A 25,939-nucleotide genomic window follows, 5' to 3' on the forward strand; every position below is an offset into this window, starting at 1 on the left:
ACTTCAGTGCAAAGACTCGAGACTTACTTGTGACTTGCAAACCTCTGTGACCTCTGCAAAAAGAATCGCTATGTGTTCGGAAACTCTCAGAAACGATGCTGAATCATTTCTCGATTCGTGTTGCAACGAATTATCGTCCCATTCCTAGAAAATATTTTGTTCAATATGATGCTGTCAATCAAATTTCATAAGTAAACAGTCCTGGGTCAGCAGCAACACGCGCATGTGTCGTAGAACTCTCGTGAACGCATGGCGGAAGAGAAGATGTTGTATAAAGTAATAATTTTTATTTTCTTTGCGCTCAAGAAGTATTCTCGTAGCTTCATAAAATTAAAGTTGAACCGCTGATGTCACATGGACTATTTTAACAATGTCCTTACCACCTTTCTGGGCCTTGAATGTGTCAGTTGCATTGCTGTCTATGTCAGAAAGCAAAAATATCTTAATTTGTGTTCCAAAGATGAACAACATCAGGGTGAGTAATCAATGACAATGGGTGAATTATCTTTTAAATATGTATTTATTGATTACATTGTTATTGCAATGGAAGTTAACGTAATTATTTTAATAAAATTATATATAATACGGACACTGTAAAGTTTTATATATTGCTGTCCACCCTGTATGATTCATATAGCCTACATGTGTATACGCATGGTTGGATGATTGACAGATTTATTACATAGGGGGTGGGGCTTTACTGAATAGAACTGTCAGAGCTACATGTGACCGACCAATAGTGGAGGAAACCGTACAGGACTGAGTGGATTTCTAAGCTGCCACTTACTTTTACCGGTCACTTTCTATCATAATAAAACTGAGCTATACTATTCTTTTAAGTTACCGTTCATTGCTTTTCCTATGTTAGCTAAACAGTAAGGACCGTGCTAAAAAACAGTCATCATCATTATCAAAGAGAGAAGAAGCCAGACCGATCGACAGCTCCTCAACTCCCTCAACTGAAGCACTCAATAACAGAAGGAAACAACAGCGGCGCAGTGTGTGTGATTTACAAACGTGGATTATGGAGAAGTTACCAACTCAATTTTAGAATCATTTCCATACGAGAGAAAAGTGCTCAAATCCATTGGGATGGTTGAAGAGTCATTGCAAGGTGAGCGTTTGTTTTTCGGGAAACATCAGTGAGCGCTTTCCATGCGGTTGTTGTTGTGTTGCGTCGCGTCGCGTCTGTTTTTGTGCTTTTATGTTTACAATCATATGTCTGTGAGAATTCGATCATAAACAGAATGCTTAAATGAACGAAGGCTGCGAATTAAGCATGTATAGCATTTTTGTTTAAACTTTAATGATTGTATGGTTTATTTTATTTTGTAATTTACCTTAATTGCTATATTTTATTTTTGCTTGTCTAGCTTTAATACTGTGTTCAAATAAATTGGTAGCATAAATAAATAGGGCATGTTTATTAATAAAAGGAGAACTGCAAAAATGATGAGATGACAGATGGATCCCCTGACATTCTGTTTTAAGATGCTGCAGCAGACAGATACAGACAGTTTTCAGGGCTAGACTGTGTTTATTATTGCAGACTCGTTTGTTTTTAAGTCTTAATAGAACAACAATGCCAAAAGTTGTTTAAAGTCAACATATAGCAGAAATAAGTGCACAATTTGCCATCATCTGCAGGCAAGTTCTGCGGATATTCAGGAATGAATACAATACAGTAATGGCCTTCTGTGTTTTAGTAATTTTAGATTCTGTATATTTATTTTAACACAGAATTTATTTCAAATTTAACAAACATGTTACACATTTGACTTGTGCTGTCAGACAAGCCATGACATCAGATAGATGTGCACTCTTATAGCAACCCACTCTGATTCCTCCAACAAAAGAGCTTCTTCACTGCTTTTATATTTATAGCAAGTCACATTTCTCTGATTAGTTCTAAGAGGTTTGTATCTTAGGCTCTTTTTTCATGAATGGAGCTCAAAAACTGACTTGTCATGTGACATGAAATGCTTTGAAATGAATATTGCATGCATTAAGTGATCATCTCTTAGAACTTAAGTCATTATTTTATCAGATTTCATTATTAAGAAAACTAAATATTCATTAGGGGATTCGCTGTTTAGTAACCTCACATATTTTCTAACATGAGTTTGCAGTTGCAGGGGCTTTGACTATAACACAGATGCAGCATCACATCTGATCTCCTGGGAAAAGGTTGCAAAAGCTGTGTGTCACCAGAGAGCGTAGTGAATGCTCATTATTAAATTAAGCCTACTGTTTGTTCTCCATAAATCCACTTGAAGCTTTAAAGGGACTGACAGTGGTTATAGGAAACTCAATGCTGTGTCTGTTTGAGCTTGTTACAGTTAGTGTTAGATAAATGATTGTCTTCAGGTATGTAAAGGTTTGTTTTAAGGTGTTCGACAGGTGTTCTTTGCTACTCAGCCCAAGTAGCATAGCATTCTTATGATGTGATGTCACCCTTTTGGAAAAACAGTCTATGCAGTATATTAAAGGCAAGTACCCGACTTACAAAATATGTGACCTGGCTACAAAAATGCAACTTTACTGCAGTTGGAATCAGTTATTGTGAAGTATGTCTGTTGTACAAGTAATCCGTTCTGCTCGTCTCTTGAAAATGCCTGGTGGGAACGAGAAGACACATCTCTGAAAAAAGACAAATCCTGACATAGCAAAAATCAAAAGTAAACATCTCAAGGACTGCCCTTAATTAAGCAGCCTACAGGCACTCTAAATAATACATATTTAAATAAATAAATGAATAGATACATTTACTTAATAAATGCAAGCAGATTCCTGGAAACCTCAAAATACCAAATCAAATGTAACGGTATTATCAATATTGTGGTATTGCGATAGCAAAACTGTCTTGATATTATCGTGGTCACATGACGATATGAATGAACCAGTAGGTCTTTTGGACAAAAAAGTAGGTTTTTAAATATATTTAAACTTCTTATTCTAACATAAAATGTCTTTAATGGTCTGTTTTGGGCCATTATGCTTTTGCTCAGTATCAATCAAACAAACTAATACCGAAAGCGTTTTAGAGCATTTGCAAAGGCCAAGAGGGCTTTTGTGTGCCTTATCTGGAGAAGCGGTGTCCTCCTTGGTCTCCGTCTGTGGAACCCAGCGGTGTGCAGTGTCCTTTGGACTGTCTGCCTTGAGATGTTGCCACCAGCAGAGCCAAGATTAATCAGGATGGCCTTGGTGGTGATCCTTGGATTCTTTTTTACCCCTCTCACTATCCTCCTGGCCAGCACAGGTGCCACTTTTGGCTTCTGACCACATCCTTTAAGATTTTTCACAGTGCGGAATGTCTTGTATTTTTTAATAATACTTTGCACTGGAGCCACTGGAACTTAAAACATTTAGATATGGTCTTATAGCCCTTTCCTGACTTGTGAGCAGCCACAATGCGCAGCCGCAGGTCCTCAGTGAGCTCCTTTGTCTTAGCCACGACTGTCCACAAACCAACAGTAGAGAGCTTCTGTTTTTCACCTGTTGAGTTGATTAAAACAGCTGTTCCCAATGAATCAGGGTGATTAGGATGCTTTAGAACAGCTTGGACTATTTGGAATGGTATAGAACTTTGGATTTTCCCAATGACTGTGACGGTTTGCAAAGGGTATGAATAATTTCGGACATGTCACTTTTTATTCAAATGTAAATAAAAGCTGAAAAATGTTTTTTTTTCCACAATGATACCTCATGTACAGTCGTGGCCAAAAGTTACCTAAATATTGGAAATTGTAAAAAGTTGCTGCTTAAGTTTTTATAATAGCAATTTGCATGTACTCCAGAATGTTATGAAGAGTGATCAGATGAATTGCATAGTCCTTCTTTGCCATGAAAATTTACTTAATCCTGAAAAAAACTTCCCACTGCATTGTCAAGAAGGCTTCAGGGCGTCCAAGAAAGTCCAGCAGGCACAAGTCTCCAAAAGAGGATTCAGCTGCGGGATCGGAGTGCCACCAGTGCAGAGCTTGCTCAGGAATGGCAGCAGGCAGGTGTGAGCGCATCTGCACGCACAGTGAGGCGAAGATTTTTTGAAGATGGCCTGGTGTCAAGAAGGGCAGCAAAGAAGCCACTTCTCTCCAAAAAAACATCTGGGACAGATTGATCTTCTGCAAAAAGTATGGCGAATGGACTGCTGAGGACTGGGGCAAAGTCATATTCTCCGACGACGCCTCTTTCCGATTGTTTGGGGCATCTGGAAAAAGGCTTGTCCGGAGAAGAAAAGGTGAGCGCTACCATCAGTCCTGTGTCATGCCAATAGTAAAGCATCCTGAGACCATTCATGTTAGGGCTGGAGGATTTTATCGATTCTGCGATATAAATCGATATTTTTTTTCCAAAGAAAGTATCGATTTTTTTAGCCGCGAGTATCGATACATACGTCCCATTCTAATCCCCCGTGTTGTTTACCCCTGTTCGCGTTGCAGGAAGAGCGATTTGGTCAGCCAGCCGCTAGTGTTGCTGTAGAGCAAGTTACCCGTACTAACTTTACACAGATGCAGATGTCTACCTCTTCCTGTTTACCAAGTCAGAGCGAGGATATTCAGAGAATGGCAGCGAATATAAATCCAGCACCCGCCTGCTTAAAGGGATCCCTTTACATATAATTTGATGTTTATTTGCTTACCCCCAGGGCATCCAAGATGTAGGTGACTTTGTTTTCTCAGCAGAACACAAACGAAGATTTTTAACAAAAACCGGTGAAGTCAAATAATGGCAGTCAATGGTTACCAAATCTTTAGAGGAAAGAGAAACACACACAGACAAATCCAAATTACACCCTGCGGCTCGTGACGATACACTGATGTCCTAAGACACGAAACGATCGGTTTTTGTGAGAAACTGAACAGTATTTGTATCATTTTTTACCTTTGACACACAGCCACGTCCATCTGTCCTGAGCAGGAGGTTAGCTTTCGGATCGTCACATGTGAACGCGCTCTGAAGTAGAATACGCAAACACCGGAAGCGATCTGTCGCGTGTATACAACACTCGTTGTTTACACAGTGCACACAGACTGTGGGTATAGCCGCTATTCAAAATGGTAATTACTTGCGCTTATCCTGATTGTTCAAACCAATTTAAAGCTAAAAGATTACATCTGCTTGCGCAAACTCATGCGGGACTTTTAACCGATTTCCCCTTACTGCGTTTGCGTATACTACGTCAGAGCCCGTTCACATGTGACGAGCCGCATTCAAAGCTCGTGCTCAGGACAGATGGACGTGGCTGTGTAAAGGTAAAAAATGATATAAATACTGTTCAGTTTCTCACAAAAAACGATCGTTTCGTGTCTTAGGACATCAATGTATCGTCACGAGCCGCAGGGTGTAATTTGGATTTGTCTGTGCATGTTTTTGCTTACTTTTAAAGGTTTGGTGCCCATCCAAAAGTATTATTTGACTGGCAGACTGCACTGGTTTTTGTTAAAAATCTTCGTTTGTGTTCTGCTGAGGAAACGAAGTCACCTACATCTTGGATGCCCTGGGGGTAAGCATATAAACATCAAATTTTCATTTTTGGGTGAACTATCCCTTTAATTGCAAATTGCAATGTTGCATTTTATTTACTTTTCAAAGGCTTGTAAGCTACAGTTTGCACTGTTTCAATAAATGGAACTAATTTTCTCAACACATCTTTGATTAATTTTGTCCAGCATTTATTTTGCAAGCTGTCTGATGTTTTTTGAGTTTTTCAATTAATTCAATCCAAGTAAATGAAACACTTACAAGGTGTCACCAAAATCACTCTGTCTCGTTTAAATCTATCAGAAAATGATGTATGTGTATCGAATTATATAGAATAGTATCGAATTATATCGAATCGAATCGTATCGTTGGCAAAATATCGTGATATATATTGTATCGTGAGCTGAATATTGTGTATCGTATTGTATCGTATCGTGAGATTAGTGTATCGCTACAGCCCTAATTCATGTGTGGGGTTGCTTCTCATCCAAGGGAGTGGGCTCACTCACAATTTTGCCCAAAAACACAGCCATGAATAAAGAATGGTACCAAAACACCCTCCAACAGCAACTTCTTCCAACAATCCAACAACAGTTTGGTGAAGAACAATGCATTTTCCAGCACAATGGAGCACCGTGCCATAAGGCAAAAGTGATAACTAAGTGGCTCGGGGACCAAAACTTTGAAATTTTGGGTCCATGGCCTGGAAACTCCCCAAATCTTAATCCCATTGAGAACTTGTGGTCAATCCTCAAGAGGCGGGTGGACAAACAAAAACCCACTAATTCTGACAAACTCCAAGAAGTGATTATGAAAGAATGGGTTGCTATCAGTCAGGATTTGGCCCAGAAGTTGATTGAGAGCATGCCCAGTCGAATTGCAAAGGTCCTGAAAAAGAAGGGCCAACATTGCAAATACTGACTCATTTGCATAAATGTCATGTAATTGTCGATAAAAGCCTTTGAAATGTATGAAGTGCTTGTAATTATATTTCAGTACATCACAGAAACAACTGAAACAAAGATCTAAAAGCAGTTGAGCAGCAAACTTTGTGAAAACTAATATTTGTGTCATTCTCAAAACCTTTGGCCACAACTGTACATCGTCGTATTATCTTTTGGGAGAAGCCTGTGTCATTTCCGGTCACAAAAGTAACTTGCTGGTTTAATAAAGCAACTCTTAAGTCAGAATTTGCCAGGGGTATGAATAATTTCGGGCTTGACTGTATATAAAATAAATATCTTATCGATTTCATATCGAGATATTGTATTGTGATATTTTTACATCCATATTATCTGTAAAATAACATCTTGTGGTGAGCCTCTGCCGTATAGAATAGATTTTATCTAGTTTTGCATTAGAACCCAGATTCCTGTGATTTAATTAATTTTGATCGTTTAATTCAATCCATCTGCATGATGTTTTATAATTACCATTGGAACTGGTAATTGAATGAATGTGTGCAAAGAAAACCCATGCTGTTACAGTAATTAGCAACCATATGGAATTAACTGTGATTGACATTGGAAATGTATTAATGGGACAGATTGATATAGGTGCAAAAATCACACAAAGTCACATCTTATTTATTCTAGAACTATCTCTAATTAAATGTCTTGAAATAACTGACCAAATAGAAAGAGAAGGTTTCACTAACTAAGCCATAATTAGTAATCATTTGGACAAGCAGGTACAGTATTGGCAGGATTAAATGTATGTATGTAGAACTCACCTATGGTAGTGAAATGTGTCTGATATGGTGCTTAATTGCATATTGTTAAGAGGACCTGTCATTAAATTGCTCTACTTAGGGGAACTGCTGAGAAATTACATGGCTAGCAGGTCTGACTCATATGCACCACTGTCTCAAATGCATCCGGTTTGTGAGGAACAGTTACTCAGTTAAAAATTCTTGAACAGTATCTTTTATTGTTTTTCTTCAGCTTACCAAGCTTGCATTTGTTTGATCCAATATACAACAAAAGCTGTAATATTATGAAATATTGTTGCTACTTTAAATAACTTATTTCTATTTGAATATATTGTAAAATGTAATTTACTCCTGTGGTCAAAACAACATTTTCAGCAACATTACTCCAGTCCTCAGTGTCACATGATCCTTCATAAATCATTTTATTATGCTGATTTGCTGTTCAAGAAACATTTGATTATTATTATTATATTATTATTATTATTATTATTATAATTACAACAGTTGAGTACATATTTTTCCAGGATTCATTGATGAATAAGAAGATAAACAAAGATCACCCTTTTTTTAAAAAGAAACGATAAAAATGAATACTTTTATTTAGCAAGGACACTTTAAATTGATGATAAAGACCTTTATAATGTTACAAAAGATTTCTATTTCAGATAAATTCTGTTCTTTTGAACTTTCTATTCATCAAAGAAACCTGAAAAGTTCTGCTCAGCAGTTTTCAACATAATAATAACAGTTTTTTGAGCAGCAAATCAGAATATTAGAATGATTTCTGAAGGATCATGTGACTGGAGAAATGATGCTAAAAATTCAGCTTTGAAAACACAGGAACAAATTACATTTTAATATACAGTATATTCAAATAGAACAAAGTTTTTTTAAATAGCAAATTTTTTTACTGTTTTGCTGTACTTTAAATCATATAAATGCAGGCTTGGTGAGCAGAAGAGATGTCTTTAAAAACATTAAAAATCTTACTGTTCAAAAATTTTTGACTGATAGTGTACATATATGTATTTTATATCTTCATGCCCTGTTGTCTTCAGTGCTTTTTCTTACACATAAACAGTTTGTTTTAGGAATGCACAAGTACTCAATATGTATTGATTACGGAAATGAAGGGAGCGTCTTCACAAGCTTAGAGCTTAATGTGAGCATTAGCAGGAGGTTTTTCAAATCATCAAGATGTTAGATATGGCTTCCCTCCAGCTTACATCTCAAACTGAGTTCAAAAACTGCCTGTTTTCATTTTTAATTTTTTTTTTCCGTTTATTCTGCAGAAAAGTAATCACACTCCTCAATAAGACCCTAATGGAGAATGAGACCATCCCTTCGGGCTATGTCCCACATTACCTTCTTCGAGGAGATCCTTTTGCTTCCAAACTGTCCAAAGAGGCAGACATAGTGGCGGCGTTCTACATCCTAATCATCGGTAAGTGTACAATGTGGTTGTTTACGTAAAAAGAGTTCTTTATAAGCAGCATGTGAATTGTGATGGATAAGATCAGAAATACTAATTTAATAAAATGATTTGAATTCAGATATTCAATTTAGGGCACAGCAGAATGTCTAGAGTTTTAGTGGGTATTATTGTACTTATTTATTATTTATTTTAAAAGGGCTTCACTTTTTGTCTTGTAAAATGAAATTTTCATGTTATTTTAGTTACCAACAATGACATGATAAAAGCATCAGATATGTGCTCCACTGACACTCAGTGACGTCTGAGAATGTGGTTTTGCAATCAGATCTATTGTCTTACTTAATCTTACCTGACTATATAACAGCCTTGCGTAAGGACCACTTATTTTTAATGTCGTGTTGGTTAGTAAGGCCTACATGCTAATGAACAGTCTTGGGAGTAGACACATTGACTTAATAATCTTTAAAGCAGTGGGTCCAACCCTTATGGTTGATTATGAATTATGCCCATCCGAAGACTATGAATTTAATTAATCTGTTTGCAATAAATATGTGTGCACCATTGCCATGTTTACTGACAAAAGAGAAAAGATTCAGCATGTTTTATTTATTAATTGATGGGTTTTATTTGACCCTTCACAGAGCATCCCAATTATTTTTGTTATTTTAATGAGAACCTTGTACAATTTTTTTTTCATCTTTGACTCTCAATTATTCATTGTTGCCATTTTTGTCTTTCATGTCCAGTATATTGGTCTGCTGAAATCATTATTGGAAGAATTCACACCTAGCATACATATTTATTTGCTGATGTTGATATGTATTTAAAAAATGTCTCTTTAAAAAATTCCATGCATTTCCATTTTAGCTTATTTGTCTTGTTAATGTGCTCTTGGGCGATATACCAGTAGACACGATTAACCAGAAGAAATTTGTCAACTGGTAGGCCAAGAGATTTTGAAATATGACCTCTACCATGATTATGTGGCGTTGCTGTGCTACATGGTCACAATTTTTTTTTGTTTGTGCGCGTTTTTAAGCATTGCAGTTTAAAAAGGCAACGTCTACCTTAATCCGGATAAATTTGAAAACGTTTCCATTTTAAAACTCTCTCTGTCCACATTAGTATTTTCAAGCATTTTCCAAAAGTTTCTCATCCACATTATCTGCGTTTGCAATTGCATTACGCAAATTGAAGTTGCGAATTGAAAATACACCTAATGGAAACGGGTCAGTTGCGCAAAAACTCAAAAGTGTTTACACTCACATGAGGTGGTTTTTCAGGCAATTCGAAAAATGAATATTTCGCAAAACAGCAATGGCAGGTCACGTTTAATTAAATATAGCCAAAATCCCACAAAAATCCGTTGCCATGACTTATCGCCAGAGGTAAAAATTACTTTTCAGTCGCATAACATTGGTTAATGGAAACGGCGTCATTTTGCAATACTTTTTAATTGACGCTTTAAAATGACGCCAAAATTTTGTGCAAATCTGAAATGGAAACAAAGCTACTGAAATGTTGAAAAACGTTAAATTCACCTTACTGCATGAAAAATGTCTTCTGGCAGGATCATTTTATTTACGAAAAATATCTCATTCACTAGGCGCGTTTCCATTACAGATTTGCACAAGCTTTGGCGATATTTTATAAGTGTCGATTAAAAAGTATTGCGAAATGACAGCGTTTCCATTAACCAGTGTTATGCGACTAAAACGGAATTTTTTCCTCTTGCGATAAGTCATGGCAAAGGATTTTTGTGGGACTTTGGCTATATTTAAATCGAATGTGACCTGTAAATGCCAAAAAAGCCGTTTTCATTGCTGTTTTTCGAATTGCCTGAAAAACCACCTCATACTAGCGTAAAAATATGAGAGTTTTCGCCCAATTGACATGTTTCCATTAGCCGTATTTTCAATTCGCAATTTTAATTTGTGCACTTTAAAGGGTAATGGAAACGCATCTACTGACACGTTAATGGTCGCGCTCATTCATATTTAATCTGCCATCATGTTTTGTCAGGGCAGCAACTGTGAGTAAATTTTCTGTTATCATTTTAGGACTGTAATATGAAAAGTGTGCAAGGTAAATCTCTTTAGCAGCAGTGTGAAAGTGAATAGCACATAACAGGCACACTTACTGGTATAAACATAGATATCTATTGGCACAATATGCGCTACATATCCACACTACAACACAAACTGCGCTTTCAAATTTATCCAATTCGGAGAGCGCTTTTCAAAATATAAAAATACACACACTGTATGTGTCAAAATGCCCGTCTTTGCACGTATTCTCATGAACACAGTAATTTAGGTCTTAAGTGAAAGCAAATAGCTGAGAAAGAAAACGTGTGACTAGACTACTGATTCCAAAGTACATGACAAAAATTGTAGTTAATAACATAATCCATTACATTACACATTTTAGGTAATGTAATCTGACTACTTTTAGATTACTTTTCATTTATCACCTTGATTTATAAGGGTAATCTTATGCCATATTGACAGGATAATCTTATACCATATTCTATGCATTGCTATTAGTGCATTAAACTTTATATTGAACTGCAGGGGGTTTATGAGTTTGATGAAATCTATGAATTATAAAAATGTTAAATTAAAATAAGTCCTTTTAAAATAAATGAATTTAATGTTTTCTGTGTTTACCCACTTCATGTGACTATAACCAATGTCAGAGAACCATGAACATGCAAATGTGATGATTATAAAATATTTATTTTAAAATCTCTTCAAGTATGTATAGCATGTATATATATATATATATATATATATATATATATATATATATATATATATAGTATGAAAGAGCATCAGATGAGAAAAAAGTTTGCGAATACACGAGTTTGTGCATTTTAATGTGTTTGAAAGACAAACATCTTCTAAAAACATGAAATAGAATAGAAATATCAGAGGTTCGTCAGCAGTTGATGCACTATTGAAACACTTCTTAAACCTGAAATGATTTTTGGTCAAATCCAAAGATCAAATGCACAAAACTAGAAGACTTTCTGAATATATATAAGCATAGGCTATTTTAGAAAGGGACATTTAAAAGATGAAAAAGAGGAACTGGGGAGAAGCAATTAGTTATGAATAATTTATTGCTATTGTGTAAATAATATATAATATATCTATATATCTATAAAAAGTAAGTGTAGTCTGAGTGTTTTAAAATGTAATTTAAGAAGGTAATTAGTACCTTTTGGAATCTGATTACACAATCCAGATTACATGTAAACTACACAGCTCTGTGTGTAACAGTATATTGGATCCGGGCAGTAACAGCAGACTAATATTTCCTGCTGTCTGTCATTCATGTTAATCAAACAACAAAATAGAGAAAATCTCTCACTGCTCTTGACTAACTCACTTTTGTAACTTTAATAAGAAGAAATATATATTTAATTTACACAGTGAAGAATATACAGTACATTTGATTACTTGATTCAATGTATGTATCATTTCCTATTTATTTGTTAAACTATATTTTTTGTGGTGACAAGAATTAAAAAAATTGAGATATCATAAAGACCTTATTAAAAGCAGAAATAACTGTATTGAGATTATATATAGCTACCGTGAAATAAAGTGACTTGTATCGTGATATAAGATTTTGGTCATATTGCCCGCTCCTACTCTAAAGTTATTAATAATCAGAGCATGTGTCAATGTTTGTATTGACTAACAATAGTAGCCTATGCACATATAAAATATATAAGCACATTATGGAGCTTTTTCAGCTACTGACACTAGGTGTTATGAATGCTTTCAGTTGCCAACATATATTTAATTCCTTCGAATCTAAAAAGTGATCAATTTAAATGAAATGTTAAGGAAACCCTAAAAGGTACAGAAGGTTAAAGCTACACAACATATTCTGAATTTATAAGAAAGAACCCAAACTTGACTCATGTGACGTTGCTGTAAATTTGCTAAAAACTGACAGGTATTGCCATGCTGTCAATCACTGAGGATGACGTGTTCAATCCTCTTACACTGTCATTGAGATGTCATCCTCTGTCATATAGTGGAGTGTGTCTTGAACAGTGTCATCTAGTGCATTTTGGAACTTATATGCTACATATAGGGGAGATTATAACCAGTATGTTATTCGGTATAATTTATTCTTGGGTTTTTTCAAAAGTGAGTTTTTCTGTTGGCACACATACAAATATTGAACTTATTAAAACTTATAAAAATTTAACATTTATATAATCTAACACATTAAGAGCAGGGCATATTGTTGTTGGCTTTTTCTTTTTGTACTTTAGATTCAAAACCTTATCTCCCGGTTTCACAGACCAGGCTTAAGCCTAGTCCTAGACTAAATTCTAGACTGATCTTAAAGTATATCAGTGCCTTTGTTTTGTCTCAAGATCCACACCAGTCATGTTTTTTCTTAAGCACGTTTATAAAAATTACTTAAATGTCCTAATTGAACTATGGCCTAATCCTGGCTTAGTCGTCTAAACCCTGTTTGTGAAACCGGGCCTATAGGTACTGAGGTCAGAAATTATTTTTTTATAATCACTATATTATTATAATCACCATACTATGCTGTTCTTAATATCAAATACTTCAATTTACCCAATTTTTAATATGTTACCCAATAACTGTTTTCATTAAAATTGTAGCCCATCTAAATTATACATAAAAAACAGGAACTCATAGGGCTGCAAAATCATCAATTGTAAATTACTGCTCTTTATATTGCAATAATGATTATTATTATCGATATAGAAAACAATATAAAAACAATTGTTGCGTTTTGGGCACGTCACATTCTGGCTTCACAAATAAACATGTTAGTCTATCATGTTAGTCTAGTCTAGCACACGTTATGCAAAAACTCCCGTTATAATCACTGAATCTACAAAATGAATCTTTTAGCTATTTACATACCTGGACTCTGTTGTTAATGATGAGGGAATTTACGATCGTGTGCAAGCAGCACATCTCCGGCCTTTTCAGCTCTGACTAATATAAGTGGTTCTGATTGGCCAATTCATTCCTAAGTTCAACAGAAACACGTTTGATTGGTTGCACAAAACAGCATGTAAATGCAATCTGATGCAGTTTGATCTAAAATTCAGTAAATTGACACTTTTTATTCATTTTCACATTGCATCTAATCGCGGCAGTCGTAATCATTGTTTAATAGTGCAGGTTTTTTGTCCCTTTGTCTTGAATCTATGAGACTATTTTTTGTTCATTTTGGTTGCATTTTTGCCATAAACCCTCATTCATTTCCGAGTCTGGATAGAGTCTTGGTATTTCAGGTCTTTGTTTCTTTTATTTGACTCTTTTCATAATTTCTCTCAAAACCAAGATAAACATTTTTCAAATTTTGTGTTAAATTGTTTTTGAAACCGACATGACCTTTCCAAGAGAATGCTTTCTGTGTCCAATCTGCATAGTTTTGCACTATTAGAAATAATTCAGATGTTTTTTTCTTGCTAGTGCATGTCTGTCTTTTGTGCAATACGCCTTTGAAAAATTTGATTTGATAATCCTTTTCATTGTTCAGCACATCATTTATTCCAGTCAGCATCAGCAGCCTTGGAATTAAAGAGAAGCTCTGAATGTTGCATCACTCTTTTATTTCAGCTATGTTCCTTCACAGGGATTTCCATGCAATTCTCTATTAACCTGAAAGGTGTGTTTTAGTGAAAAGCCTGAATCAATAGTTCTTTCTTGTTGTATGTCACAGTCTGTTCTCCTTCGTCGATCAGAAGGTGTTGCTGTAGACACGTACTCTCAGTGACACATACAAATCAACAAATGTCAGTGAACAGAGTTCACTTCAGTTTAGTTTACATTTTGGTACCTTTTGGACAACATGATAGTGTTTTCATTTATGGATGGACTGTTCCTTTAAGACCACAAACTGTAGAAACAATGTATCTTAGTAATGTTAATGTGCGTGATCCATGCACATTGATTCATGATCATATGAGGAGAGCAGACTACAGGAAAGTGAAAGAGTTCATTGAATAGTCACATGAAATAAACCGTCTTCTCTGAAATGGTACATCAGTCAGCTGACACAAAAGGACAAGATGTGAAATTATGTGGCGCTCACAGTGATCTCTGCATTGGAAATATGTTCAGAATGAGTCCTTGTACATTATGGATTCAACATAAGGTTTTGAGTAATAGATGTTTTTTAATTTGAAAGTATTTGTGTATCAGATGTGCAGTATATAAGGTCAAAGAGAGGTCAAAAAAAAAAAAAAAGAGAAAAAAGATGAAAAATGTGTCTGCATTCCGGAAAAGACTAGTTATCACTCTGCTCTTCTGTTATGGTGACCTTTTTTCAATACATAAACAGCCCTCAAACTGATCCAGAGGACTCAATATAATGGGAAAAAAAGCCGTTTTAACCCAGACTGTCAAGGTTGAAAACGTTCTTCAAGCAGTTTAAAAGCAGCATCAATCTGTACATTAGTTTTAGTTGTGTTTAAATAGGTTATACCCCCCCCCCCCCTCCCAGATATTATGTGTGCAGTTACATATTTGTGAGAAAAGTATTACAGTTTGTCTTATGTTTTTACAGGTATCTTGTCAGCCACTGGAAATGGTTATGTCATCTACAAGACCATCAAACGCAAGGCAAAGTTAAAGCCTCCAGAATTCATGACGCTGAATCTAGCTGTGTTTGACTTTGGCATATCAGGTGAGACTGAGTTTGAATGAGTTGACATCATGCTACTGAAATGTTGCTTTTATCCATCAGATGTGCTTTAAAAAAGAAACTTATTTATAAAGTGAATTAGAAGTGAAATTACACTATTAGAATACTAGTATTTTCATTCATTTTGCCATTATTTGTAATAATCCAGTGAGATTTGTGTTTGCACAAGGAGTCTGACAACAGCCAGTGCTCCACACAGAGATCTGATCTCATCATCATCCAGTCTGTCTGGAATGACAAGAAGAAACAAAACAAACTGAGACAGACTAAATCCAGAAGAACTGTGGCAACATCTCCAAGATGCTTCAAGAAACCTACTTGTAAAATGGATGCTGTCAAAAATAATGTCATAAATAGGTTTTCTTTATCAATTAACTTCTATTAACTAAATTAACTCAATATTTAGTGTGACCATCCTGTGCACTTGCGCATAGTTTTTCAGGCAGCTTTGTAGGTAGGTCTCTTAAAGCATCTTGGAGATGTTGCCACAGTTCCTCTGGCTGTTGTCAGACTCACCAAAATCTCACTGGATTATTACAATTAATGTATGTTTGGAAAAATAAACTGATATTTCCTACTGACACACTACAGCAAAAGATAGAAATAACTGTTTTAAAACCATTTTTGCTGGTGAAAATACTAGTGTTCTAATAATTTTGGCCATCACTGTAGGTATTATACAACTGAAAAAATGTTTTGTGTTTGATGCATTGGTTGTTTGTTGAAGATAAACAGTTTTCAGTGTTTAGTTTGTATTACATAACTGTATGTATTATATAACTGAAAGAAAGTTTTGTGCTTGATGCTTTGATTGTTTGTTGAACCGTTTTCATTGTATAGTTTGTATAGATTGTTATGTGGCCCCTTGGGCTTTGGGCATTATGTTTTGAGTCGACAGGGCAGCAGCATATCAGTCAAGGTTATTCAGCACTGCCTCTTTTATAATACTGTCCTTCTGACGGAGTTAGTAAAAAAAAGAGAACAAACCCCGCAGGCACACAACGTCATAAGACATGATATTTGGTTAAATTTCGGTTGCAACGTCGAGTGACCAAAATTCAATGTCTAATGTCAACGTTAATTTGATGTACAATACCGACGCCAGCTGTTGATATTTTGTTGTTTTAGATTGTGTAACCAAAATCCAACGTTAAGTCAATGTCAAATTGATGTAAAATACTCACGTCAACCCGATTTTCATTCTTAACCAAAATGCGTCTGTCCGACGGTGGGGTCCAGCGGTAACCTGACATTATATTGACGTCTAGTGCCTGCTGGGAAAGATCTAATTCCTGCTATGATTGACTTCTGAAAAATGAAAAGACTCTCTTTCCCCTCAACTTACTCTGGCTTTTTCTTACTGAAGAGTTCAGTCACTAAAACACTTCAAAATATGTCATGAACAAAATCTTTTCTGTGCGTTTTTGCATTGTTTTTCATGAAGTCTACTGTAAATGTTTATTCTATATTCTTCAAGACGTTTTCGTAAATAATGACACATTTAAAGCATGTTTCACAACAACCATGAATATAATTTTGTGATTTTTTTCACACAATAAATGGAGGGTTTGCACTTACGTTACGATTTGGTCAGTTATCTGGATGCACAGGCATATTGGAGATACTCAGATGTAAACAACAGCAGGGATTGCATGGTTAATGTACTACTGAATACATTGTGCTAATTTATGCGGTATAAACCACAGGAAAAAAAAAACGTGTGGAAGCTGCTAAATCATATAGAGAAGGACTTTAAGCAAGCATAAAAGGGCACAATATTTTGACTAACTAAAGTCAATAAGTGGTAAAAATACGTAGAAGCAGTATTAATTAAGATATTAGCTTAATATTTCACCTACCTGACTGGAACAAACATGAATGTTGTCAAAATTCTTGCCCTGAAAATCCTGGTTTAGTTTGGCCAACCAAAAACACCTTTTGTTCCTCAGACATTTTTTTTGCACTCTTCTCCTTGATTTGTTATATATTTTGGCAGTCTATAGTACTCCAAATGTTTTCCCAGTCCACTGATTAGTACAGCCCAAAGCATGACAATAACTAATCATTTTCAGCAGCAATATTCAGCAAAATATGCGTGATTACATGTGCATTGTAAATGCGTATCGAATATGCATTGTTTACATTCAGTGCAGAGCTTGTAATTAACGATTAGAGAGTGGTTCATTTACAAATTTGCAATTGTTAGTTCTGAGTCTAAGCAGCTGATAGAAAACACACATGTATTATTGTCAGGGAAAAGTATTCTCAGATCGGTATACTGTAATCTCCAACTGTAATCTCAGTTTATTAGTAAAATTTTATTGGAGCACAGAGGTATTTCTTAGGGGCTTACCCCAGTATAAAAAAGCCACTCCTGAGCCTGCTTTTGTTCATTGTTTATTATAGCAAAGATTTCCTCTCCTTCAATTCATTTATATTGATACTTGTACTCTATCCCCACCTAGTGGATGTTTAGTGTCCTTTCCTTAGAGGAGCAGTGACGCCTAATCATAGATTCAGCATTTCTCAAAGTTTTACCAGCTTCTTACTGCAGCAGCTAACCTGTCATCATTATCCTTACTCATTTTCTAAGATTTGCAGAACAAATTATATTCGGCATGGCTCATGAAGTTTATTCCAGGTAATTAAAGGTGGAGACTGGAGAGTGTAATTTTCTGACCCACTGCCAAAAATAATGACATTTTCAAATACGTTTACCTGAAAAAGTTTCTCTCTGCCTGCCACTGGCCAGTTGACATTCCTGCCCAAATTCACGGCATTGGGTTAATCAGAGTTGCTGTTGAGTAAGAACCAGCGGAGTTGCTAGACCTACAACTCCACTCTACCCATTACTCATATCACTTTTCTTTTTTGAAAGCCAGTTGCATTTACAACACAATTAACTATACAAACTTGTGTAACCAACTTTTTCTACACTGCATGTACTTCTGGGTAAAAGGCTGTGTGACGTGTGCATTGCAATACACAGATGTACGCGGACATGGATCTGCGTGCATAGTCTTCGGTTAAACTCTGTTGCTTTTAGAAGCGTTAATTCAGTTGTTGCATATAGTTTATTTCGGGACTATCAAAGTAAATTATAACTCAAATTTGAGATTTTACTGGGGGCATGTCGCACCTGGTAATAACCATAGCTTGAGTGTGAGAGACAAGACATTTTTGTCAGTTATTATTTATCATTTTAATCACCCTTGTCATTCAGGTTTACAGTAAGTTCAGTTGGGTGGGATTTTAAAAAAATCTTTTTTTCTAGAAGTTTGATCACTTTTTTGCATAGGGAGTATACAAATTTTCTTAAACCATGGAATTGGAATCAAATTGATTTAGCTACTTCCAAAATACCATTAGCTTTTAAACTTGTTGCCTGTTAGCAGGATAGTGTCGCTGTATTTAAGAATAATGAAGCTTTTGTTTCCCGGGAGTCATGCACATGGCAGACTGCTGTAGTGCGTCACATTTACGCACATTTATGCTTTCCACCTCTGGGTACTCTTGTTTTGGGTTTGTCCATATAGAGAGTCTAAATGAGAATATGCATGCAAACAAATGTAACTTTAAGTACTGTTAGATATAGACAGTTTTTTTTTTTGACAAAGTTTGACAAAATTTTTATGAAACATCATAACCTATATTTTGCAGTTCATTGTGCTCTTGTGTTAAAGACTTAGACATGAATGACATGAATTGCCCTCTGAGAGTTCACTGTAAAAAAAAGTATTCTTTGTATTCTGTGTATTGGCTTAAATTGTTGTATGGCTTGTTTGACATCAAGTTGTTTTTGTGTTTTGTCAGTCAGTGGAAAGCCATTCTTCATAGTGTCTAGTTTTGCCCATCGCTGGCTGTTCGGCTGGCAGGGCTGCCGCTTCTACGGCTGGGCCGGCTTTTTCTTCGGATGCGGAAGTCTCATTACTATGACGATTGTCAGCTTAGACCGCTACTTGAAAATCTGTCATTTAAGATATGGTAATTAAATATATGGTAAATGTCTGTCTGTTTGTAGTTTTAACTATCATTGTCTAGTGATCTATCTGCCTGTTTGTCATTGTGTCTGTTGTCATTGTACCTTTTGTTCTGTCTGCTTGACGGTCTGTCTTTTGTTCTGTCTATGTGTCTGTCCATCAGTCTTTTACTCTATCTTTTGCTAGCTGTCTGTCTGTCATTCTATATATTGTTCTGTCTGTCTATGTGTCTGTCGTTTTATATATATCTGTCTGTCTGGCTTTCTGTCTATCATTCTATATTTCCATCTGTCATTATTTCTTTTCTGTCCTTCTGTCTATCATTCTATATTTCTAGCTATCTGTCTGTCTTTCTATCTATCATTCTATATTTTTTATCTTGTCTGTCTGTCCTTCTGTCTATCATTCTATTTTCCATCTTGTCTGTTGTTCTGTCTATCATTCTGTATTTCTAGCTATCTGTCTGTTGTTCCATTGTTCTATATTTTTATCTTGTCTGTTGTTCTGTCTATCATTCTGCATTTCTATCTTGTCTGTCTGTTCTATTGTTCTATATTTTAACCTTGTCTGTCTGTTCTGTCTATCATTCTATATCTCTAGCTATCTGTCTGTTCTATTGTTCTATATTTCTATCTGGTCTGTTGTTCTGTCTATCATTCTATATCTCTAGCTATCTGTCTGTTCTATTGTTCTATATTTCTATCTGTTCTGTTGTTCTGTCTATCATTCTGTATTTCTATCTTGTCTGTCTGTTCTATCGTTCTATATTTTAATCATGTCTGTCTGTTCTATCATTCTATATTTCTAGCTGTCTGTCTGTTGTTCTATATTTATATCTTGTCTGTTGTTCTGTCTATCATTCAGTATTTCTATCTTGTCTGTCTGTTCTATCGCTCTGTATTTCTATCTTGTCTGTCTGCCATTCTATCCTTCTACATTTCTATCTTCTCTGTCTGTTGTTCTGTCTATCATTATGTATTTCTAGCTATCTATCATTCTATATTTCTATCTTGTCTGTCTGTCCATCATTTAGATTTGTGTCTTGTCTGTCTGTCTGTCTGTTCTGTCCATCATTCTGTATTTCTATGTTCTCTGTCTGTTGTTCTGTCTATCATTATGTATTTCTATCTTGTCTGTCTGCCATTCTGTCGTTACACATTTCTACCTTGTCTGTCTATATTTTTGTCTTGTCTGTCTGTCCTATCATTGTCATTGTCTGTCTGTTTTGTCTATTGTTCTAGATTCTAATCTATCTGTTATTCAGTCGTTCTGTATTTCTATCTTGTCTGTCCAGTCTATAATTCTTCATTTCTAGCTATCTCTGTCATTCTGTCTATATTGTTTGATATTTATATCATGTCTGTATATCATTTTATCATTCTATATTTCTATCTTGTCTGTCTTTCTGTCTATCTCTCTATAGTTCTAGTTATCTTGTCTGTCTATCATTCTGTCTATTGTTCTATATTTTTATCATGTCTGTCCTTCGGTCTTTCATTCTATTTTTTAAACTGTCTATCTGTTTATCATTCTGTTTCTATCATCTTTCTATCTAGCTATCTTTCTGTCCTTCTGTCTATCATTCTAGATTTATATTTCTAGCTATGTCTATCATTCTATCGTTATATATTCCTATCTTGTCTATTTGTCATTCTGTATATCATTCTTTATTTCTAGCTGTCTGTCATTCTATCTATCATCCTATATTTCTGTCTATCTGTCTGTCGTCCTATCATTCTATCTTTCTAGCTCTGTCTGTCATTGTCTTTTTATATTTCTATCTTGTCTGTTTATCTGTCATTCTGTCTATGTTTCTATATACCTATCTAGCTTTACTAACAATCATTTACTCTTCCATCAGGTACATGGCTCAAACGGCGTCATGCCTTTATCTGTCTGATTTTCACATGGATCTATGCTGCCTTCTGGGCCACCATGCCAGTGGTGGGTTGGGGCAACTACGCACCTGAGCCGTTTGGCACCTCCTGCACGCTGGACTGGTGGCTGGCCCAGGCCTCAGTGTCTGGCCAGAGCTTTGTTATGTGCATGCTCTTCTTCTGCCTCATCTTCCCCACCGGCATCATTGTCTTCTCCTATGTCATGATCATCTTCAAGGTGAAATCCTCAGCCAAAGAAGTCTCTCATTTCGACACACGGAATAAAAACAACCACACACTGGAAATGAAGTTGACAAAGGTTTGTATGATTTGTTCATTAGAAATGCAGTGTGGAGATGCAGTGTTATTTTTCATGTGGTTCCATTTGCATCCTCCAGGTGGCGATGTTGATCTGCGCAGGGTTTTTAATAGCTTGGATCCCTTATGCTGTGGTATCAGTGGTGTCTGCTTTTGGAGAGCCTGATTCAGTGCCTATCCCAGTCTCTGTTGTGCCAACTTTGCTGGCCAAGTCCTCTGCTATGTACAATCCAATCATATATCAAGTTATTGACTGTAAGAAGAAATGTGCGAAAACATCCTGCTTTCAAGCTTTGAGTAAAAAGAAACACTACAAGACTTCAAGGTATGTGCAACATTCAAATTCTAGAGAAATGAGGAATGTATTGGCTTCTGATCTCTCTCTCTCTCTCTCTCTCTCTCTCATATACACACACATATTTATGTTCAGCACCCAAATTTGCTAAAAATGTACTCACCTCAGGCCATCCAAAATGTCGATTTATTTCCTCACCTGAAGAAATTTGGAGAAATTGATATCATTCCATCACTCTGCAGTTAATGGGTGCTGTTGGAATTTGTGGATTATTGTGATGTTTTATCAACTGTTTGGACTCTCATTCTGATGTAATGCCAAATGCTCTCCAATTTCCCTCAAATTCTCCATTTTGCCTGAGGGTGAGTAATGTTTCATTTTTGGGTCAACTGTTCCTTAAAATGATTTTACCTAGGGCATGATATACTTGGGTACATTATATAAATATTCATAAATTATTCCACTGCGCTATATCATTATATTACGGATCAAAAGCAATATGCAAATTCATATCCCACTGTGGGTGGATGATTTTTGCTGCTGTGCAGCATCTCATGGTCTGTCATGTTTTATTAGTGTTGTGTTCAGACACTATTTTAAGTCACTTAAAAACAGTTACCTGTGTCAAGATGCATGCATCAAGGTTTAGCTGGTTAGCATGGCCCTGTTAGTCTCTGCTGGTAGATTTTCTGTAGCTGTACTCTACATGTGCTGCAGAAAAATGGCATTGTTTTACATTTACACCGTTTTTCCATTTTACAAGCAACACATTACTATGGAAAGCCCACTGAATAAAACATTATAAATAAGAATAAACAAAAAGAATAAAAAATAAAAAGGTCATTTAGACGCATTAGCTCACATTTCTAATTTTTGTCTCTCAATTGGTTTACATTTTGCAATTCTGGCTTTTTTCTCAGAATTGCGTGACACAAACTTGCAAAAAAGTCAGAATTATGAGATATGAACTGGCAGTTCTGACTTTTTTCTCAGAATTGTGAGTTTATATCTCACAATTGTGACTTTATAACACAGTATCTTATATCTTATAATTCTGACTTAATTTCTCAGAATTAACTTCTTTTCTCAGAATTGCATGATATTTTCTCACAATTGCAAGTTATAAAGTCAGGAAGTCCAGTTCTGAGGGCATTTGTTTTCAGAATAGCAAGTTTATATATCACAATTGTGAGATATAAACTCAAAATTCAATTTTTTTCTCAGAATTGCAAGTTTATATTATAGATTTCTCAGAAATCTCACAATTGAGAACATATTAGTCTTCTTCCCCCTCAGAACGGGACTTCAAAATGTCAGGTTATATCTTGCAATTCTGACTTAATTTCTCAGAATTAACTTTTTCTCAGAATGATATAATCTCACAATTGCGATACCAGGATAAAATCAGGAATGATTAAAAGCTTGCAATTCTGACTTTTTTCCTCACAAATGCAAGTTTGTATCTTACAGTTCTGACTTAATTTCATAATTGTGAGCTTGTATTATCCAAATAAGAGAAAAGGTTAGAATTGCGAGATAGAAACTTGCAATTGTGAGAAAAAAAGTCAAAATTATGGTAAAGACCCACATTTCTGACTTTTTTTTCTCAGAATTGCGTGATATAAACTCGCAGTTGTGAGAAATTAGAAATCAAAATTGTGAAATATAAACTCAACATTTAGATTTTTTTTTTTTTTTTTTTACAGAATTGCAAGTTTATATCTCGCAATTGTGACTTTATAACATGCAATTGCGAGTTAAGTCAGAATTGTGAGATATAAACTTGAAATTCTGAGAACATGTTACAGTAGTCCTCTTTCCCCCTTAGAACTTGACTTTTTAACTCACGAAACGTCAGAATTGTGAGGTTATATTTGTGTAGCTATATTGTGATGCCAGGATAAAGTCAGGAATGTGAGATTAAAAGCTCGCAATTCTGACTTTTTCCTCGTAAATGCAAGTTTGTATCTCACAATTCTACTGTTTTTCCTAACAATTGCTAGTGACTTTTTTCTCAGAATTGTAAGATATAAACTCACAGTTGCGAGTTGTAAAGTCCAGTTCTGAGGATGGGAAAGACATTTGTTCTCAGAATTGTGAGTTTATATATCACACATCATTTTTGTATCACACGATTCAGAAAAAAGAAAGTCAGAATTGTGAGATGTAAACTCACAATTGCAAGAAAAAAAGTCAGAAATGTGATTACCTCTTATTCAGTGGCACAAACAGGCTTCCATAGAGTGCTGATATTTTATTATAGTAGTTGGTGTGCAGAGGTTTTAAAACGATAAAAATTCTGTTTTCTGAATGCAAAAAAACAACAACAACAAAAATCTGTCCTTGATGCATTTGCATGTTTATTATCTTTCTGCATTGTACCTATTACCAATGTCTTCTTACACTTCCTTTTACAGTGTCCTTGTTTCAGTGTACATTCCGGAAATGAGTAATATTTATTAATCGGTTAGTTCACCCAAAAATTTTAATTCTGTCATTAATTACTCACCGTCATGTCTTTCCAAACCCGTAAGACCATTGTTCATCTTTGGAACACAAATTAAGAACTTTTTGATGAAATGTGAGAACTTTCTGGCCCTCTATAGACAGCAACACAACTGAAATGTTCCCAGGTCCAGAAACGTAGCAAGGACATTGATAAAATAGCCCATGTGACATCAGTGGCTCAGCCAGAGAAGAATTGTTGAATAAAATCATTATTTTTGTTTTCTTTGCACACAAAAAGTGCTCATAGCTTCTTAAAATTACAGTTGAACCCTTGGTGAATCCCCAAAAATATCTTAATTTGTGCTCCGAAGATGAACGAAGGTAGCCTGGAAAAAATCCAGACCCTAAACTATTAAGATTAAGGGTCTGGCATCGAGCAATGAAAAGAGTCTAACTCGAGGGGCGGCACCAAGCATGCATTTGAAACTCTTACTGCACGCAATTGGATAACGTCACGACCAATCACAACAATACACGGTGATACACGCTAACTGATAGGTTAAACTCTTGCCGTATCCATTCGGCAAAACAGCAAAAACGTCCTTCATGCAAAGGAAAGATTCGAGCGCGGTTTTCTGTTCCTCTCAAGTCTAACTCGTTCTTTGTAGCGGCCAAAGCCAACTGGTGTTCAACTGTAGCCATCTTCATTCCGGACGTCGCAGCGCTGTCGTCATCAGCTTAGCTCGCCTCAGGCCCGCCTACATCAGATACACTGATTTGATTGGTTCCCAGAAGTGCTTACGTAATGCAGTAACGTGCAACATTGCTCGATGCCAGAGTGTCTTGCAGAGACAATTCAAATTGTGCTCTCGCGAGACCTCTGGATTTCCAGGGTAGAACGAAGGTCTTACAGGTTTGGAACAACATGATGATGATTAATTAATGACAGAATTTTCATTTTGGGTGAACTAACCCCTTAACATAATGTACAACAAGATTATTTACTATAGGGTTAGGGCTTAGTTAATTGGGTACTGTTATTACTATGGTAAAATAAAGTGTTACCCATTTTAAATGCTTTTTTGGAAAAATTGTTGACACCAAACCCAGTATGACTTGATTAGGCTGAACGTAACAAAAAAAACACTGATTGACTGAAGACTATTGAATTCAGCTGTCTTGTTTTTCCCAGGTTCTACTCCATCTCTGCCTCCCTGAAACTGAGAGCAGCCAATGAAGTTCCAATTGAGATATGAGGAAATGACAGGAACTCACAATGGGCCTGTGATAGGACACTGGGCAATTTGTTACTGTGCAATTTAGACATCAACAGTTCACACCACCTAACTTTGCTGTTGTATCCTATTGCCGTCAACTTCACATACTTTCCCTTTAAATGTATCTGTGTATGTATAAAAGAATTAAGTGGTAAATATGATGTATTTTTATATTTTTGATTTGTATTTGTTTGTATTATGTTCCAGCATTCCCAGAACCACAGTGTTTAAATCATCTGCTTTAAGGCTAAAGTTATTTCACTTTTCAATTAGTCTGTGTATAGTCTATTGTATGTAGTTAAAACTGGTCCCACATACATCTATACAACAGCATGCTCACAGAAAAACACAATAAATAGCTGTAGCTATTTACTGGATACACAACATGAGTGCATTCTTA

At 35.6% G+C, this 25,939-nt stretch overlaps 1 protein-coding gene across 1 annotated transcript; it reads left to right on the forward strand.

Annotated features, from left to right (window-relative positions):
• Positions 1-760: 760 nt before the first annotated feature.
• Positions 761-25,939, forward strand: opn5 (opsin 5). Its single transcript, XM_073816726.1, has 7 exons — positions 761-1,114; positions 8,485-8,636; positions 15,207-15,326; positions 19,158-19,328; positions 21,186-21,520; positions 21,600-21,844; positions 25,455-25,939. Exons 2-7 carry the CDS (start codon positions 8,516-8,518, stop codon positions 25,516-25,518), a joined length of 1,056 nt encoding a protein of 351 aa, XP_073672827.1. The 5' UTR covers positions 761-1,114; positions 8,485-8,515; the 3' UTR covers positions 25,519-25,939.

This window comes from Garra rufa, chromosome 13 (genome assembly GCF_049309525.1).
Source record: "Garra rufa chromosome 13, GarRuf1.0, whole genome shotgun sequence".
NCBI lineage: Eukaryota > Metazoa > Chordata > Actinopteri > Cypriniformes > Cyprinidae > Garra > Garra rufa.

What these genes read in the sequence shown, in the direction of transcription:
- opn5 (XM_073816726.1), top strand. Translation starts at nt 8,516, where the DNA reads ATGGAGAATGAGACCATCCCTTCGGGCTATGTCCCACATTACCTTCTT. An exon ending in GTTTGACTTTGGCATATCAG is followed by an intron (nt 15,327 to 19,157) that starts GTGAGACTGAGT and finishes GTGTTTTGTCAG; the next exon opens with TCAGTGGAAAGCCATTCTTC. An exon ending in TGGAAATGAAGTTGACAAAG is followed by an intron (nt 21,521 to 21,599) that starts GTTTGTATGATT and finishes TGCATCCTCCAG; the next exon opens with GTGGCGATGTTGATCTGCGC.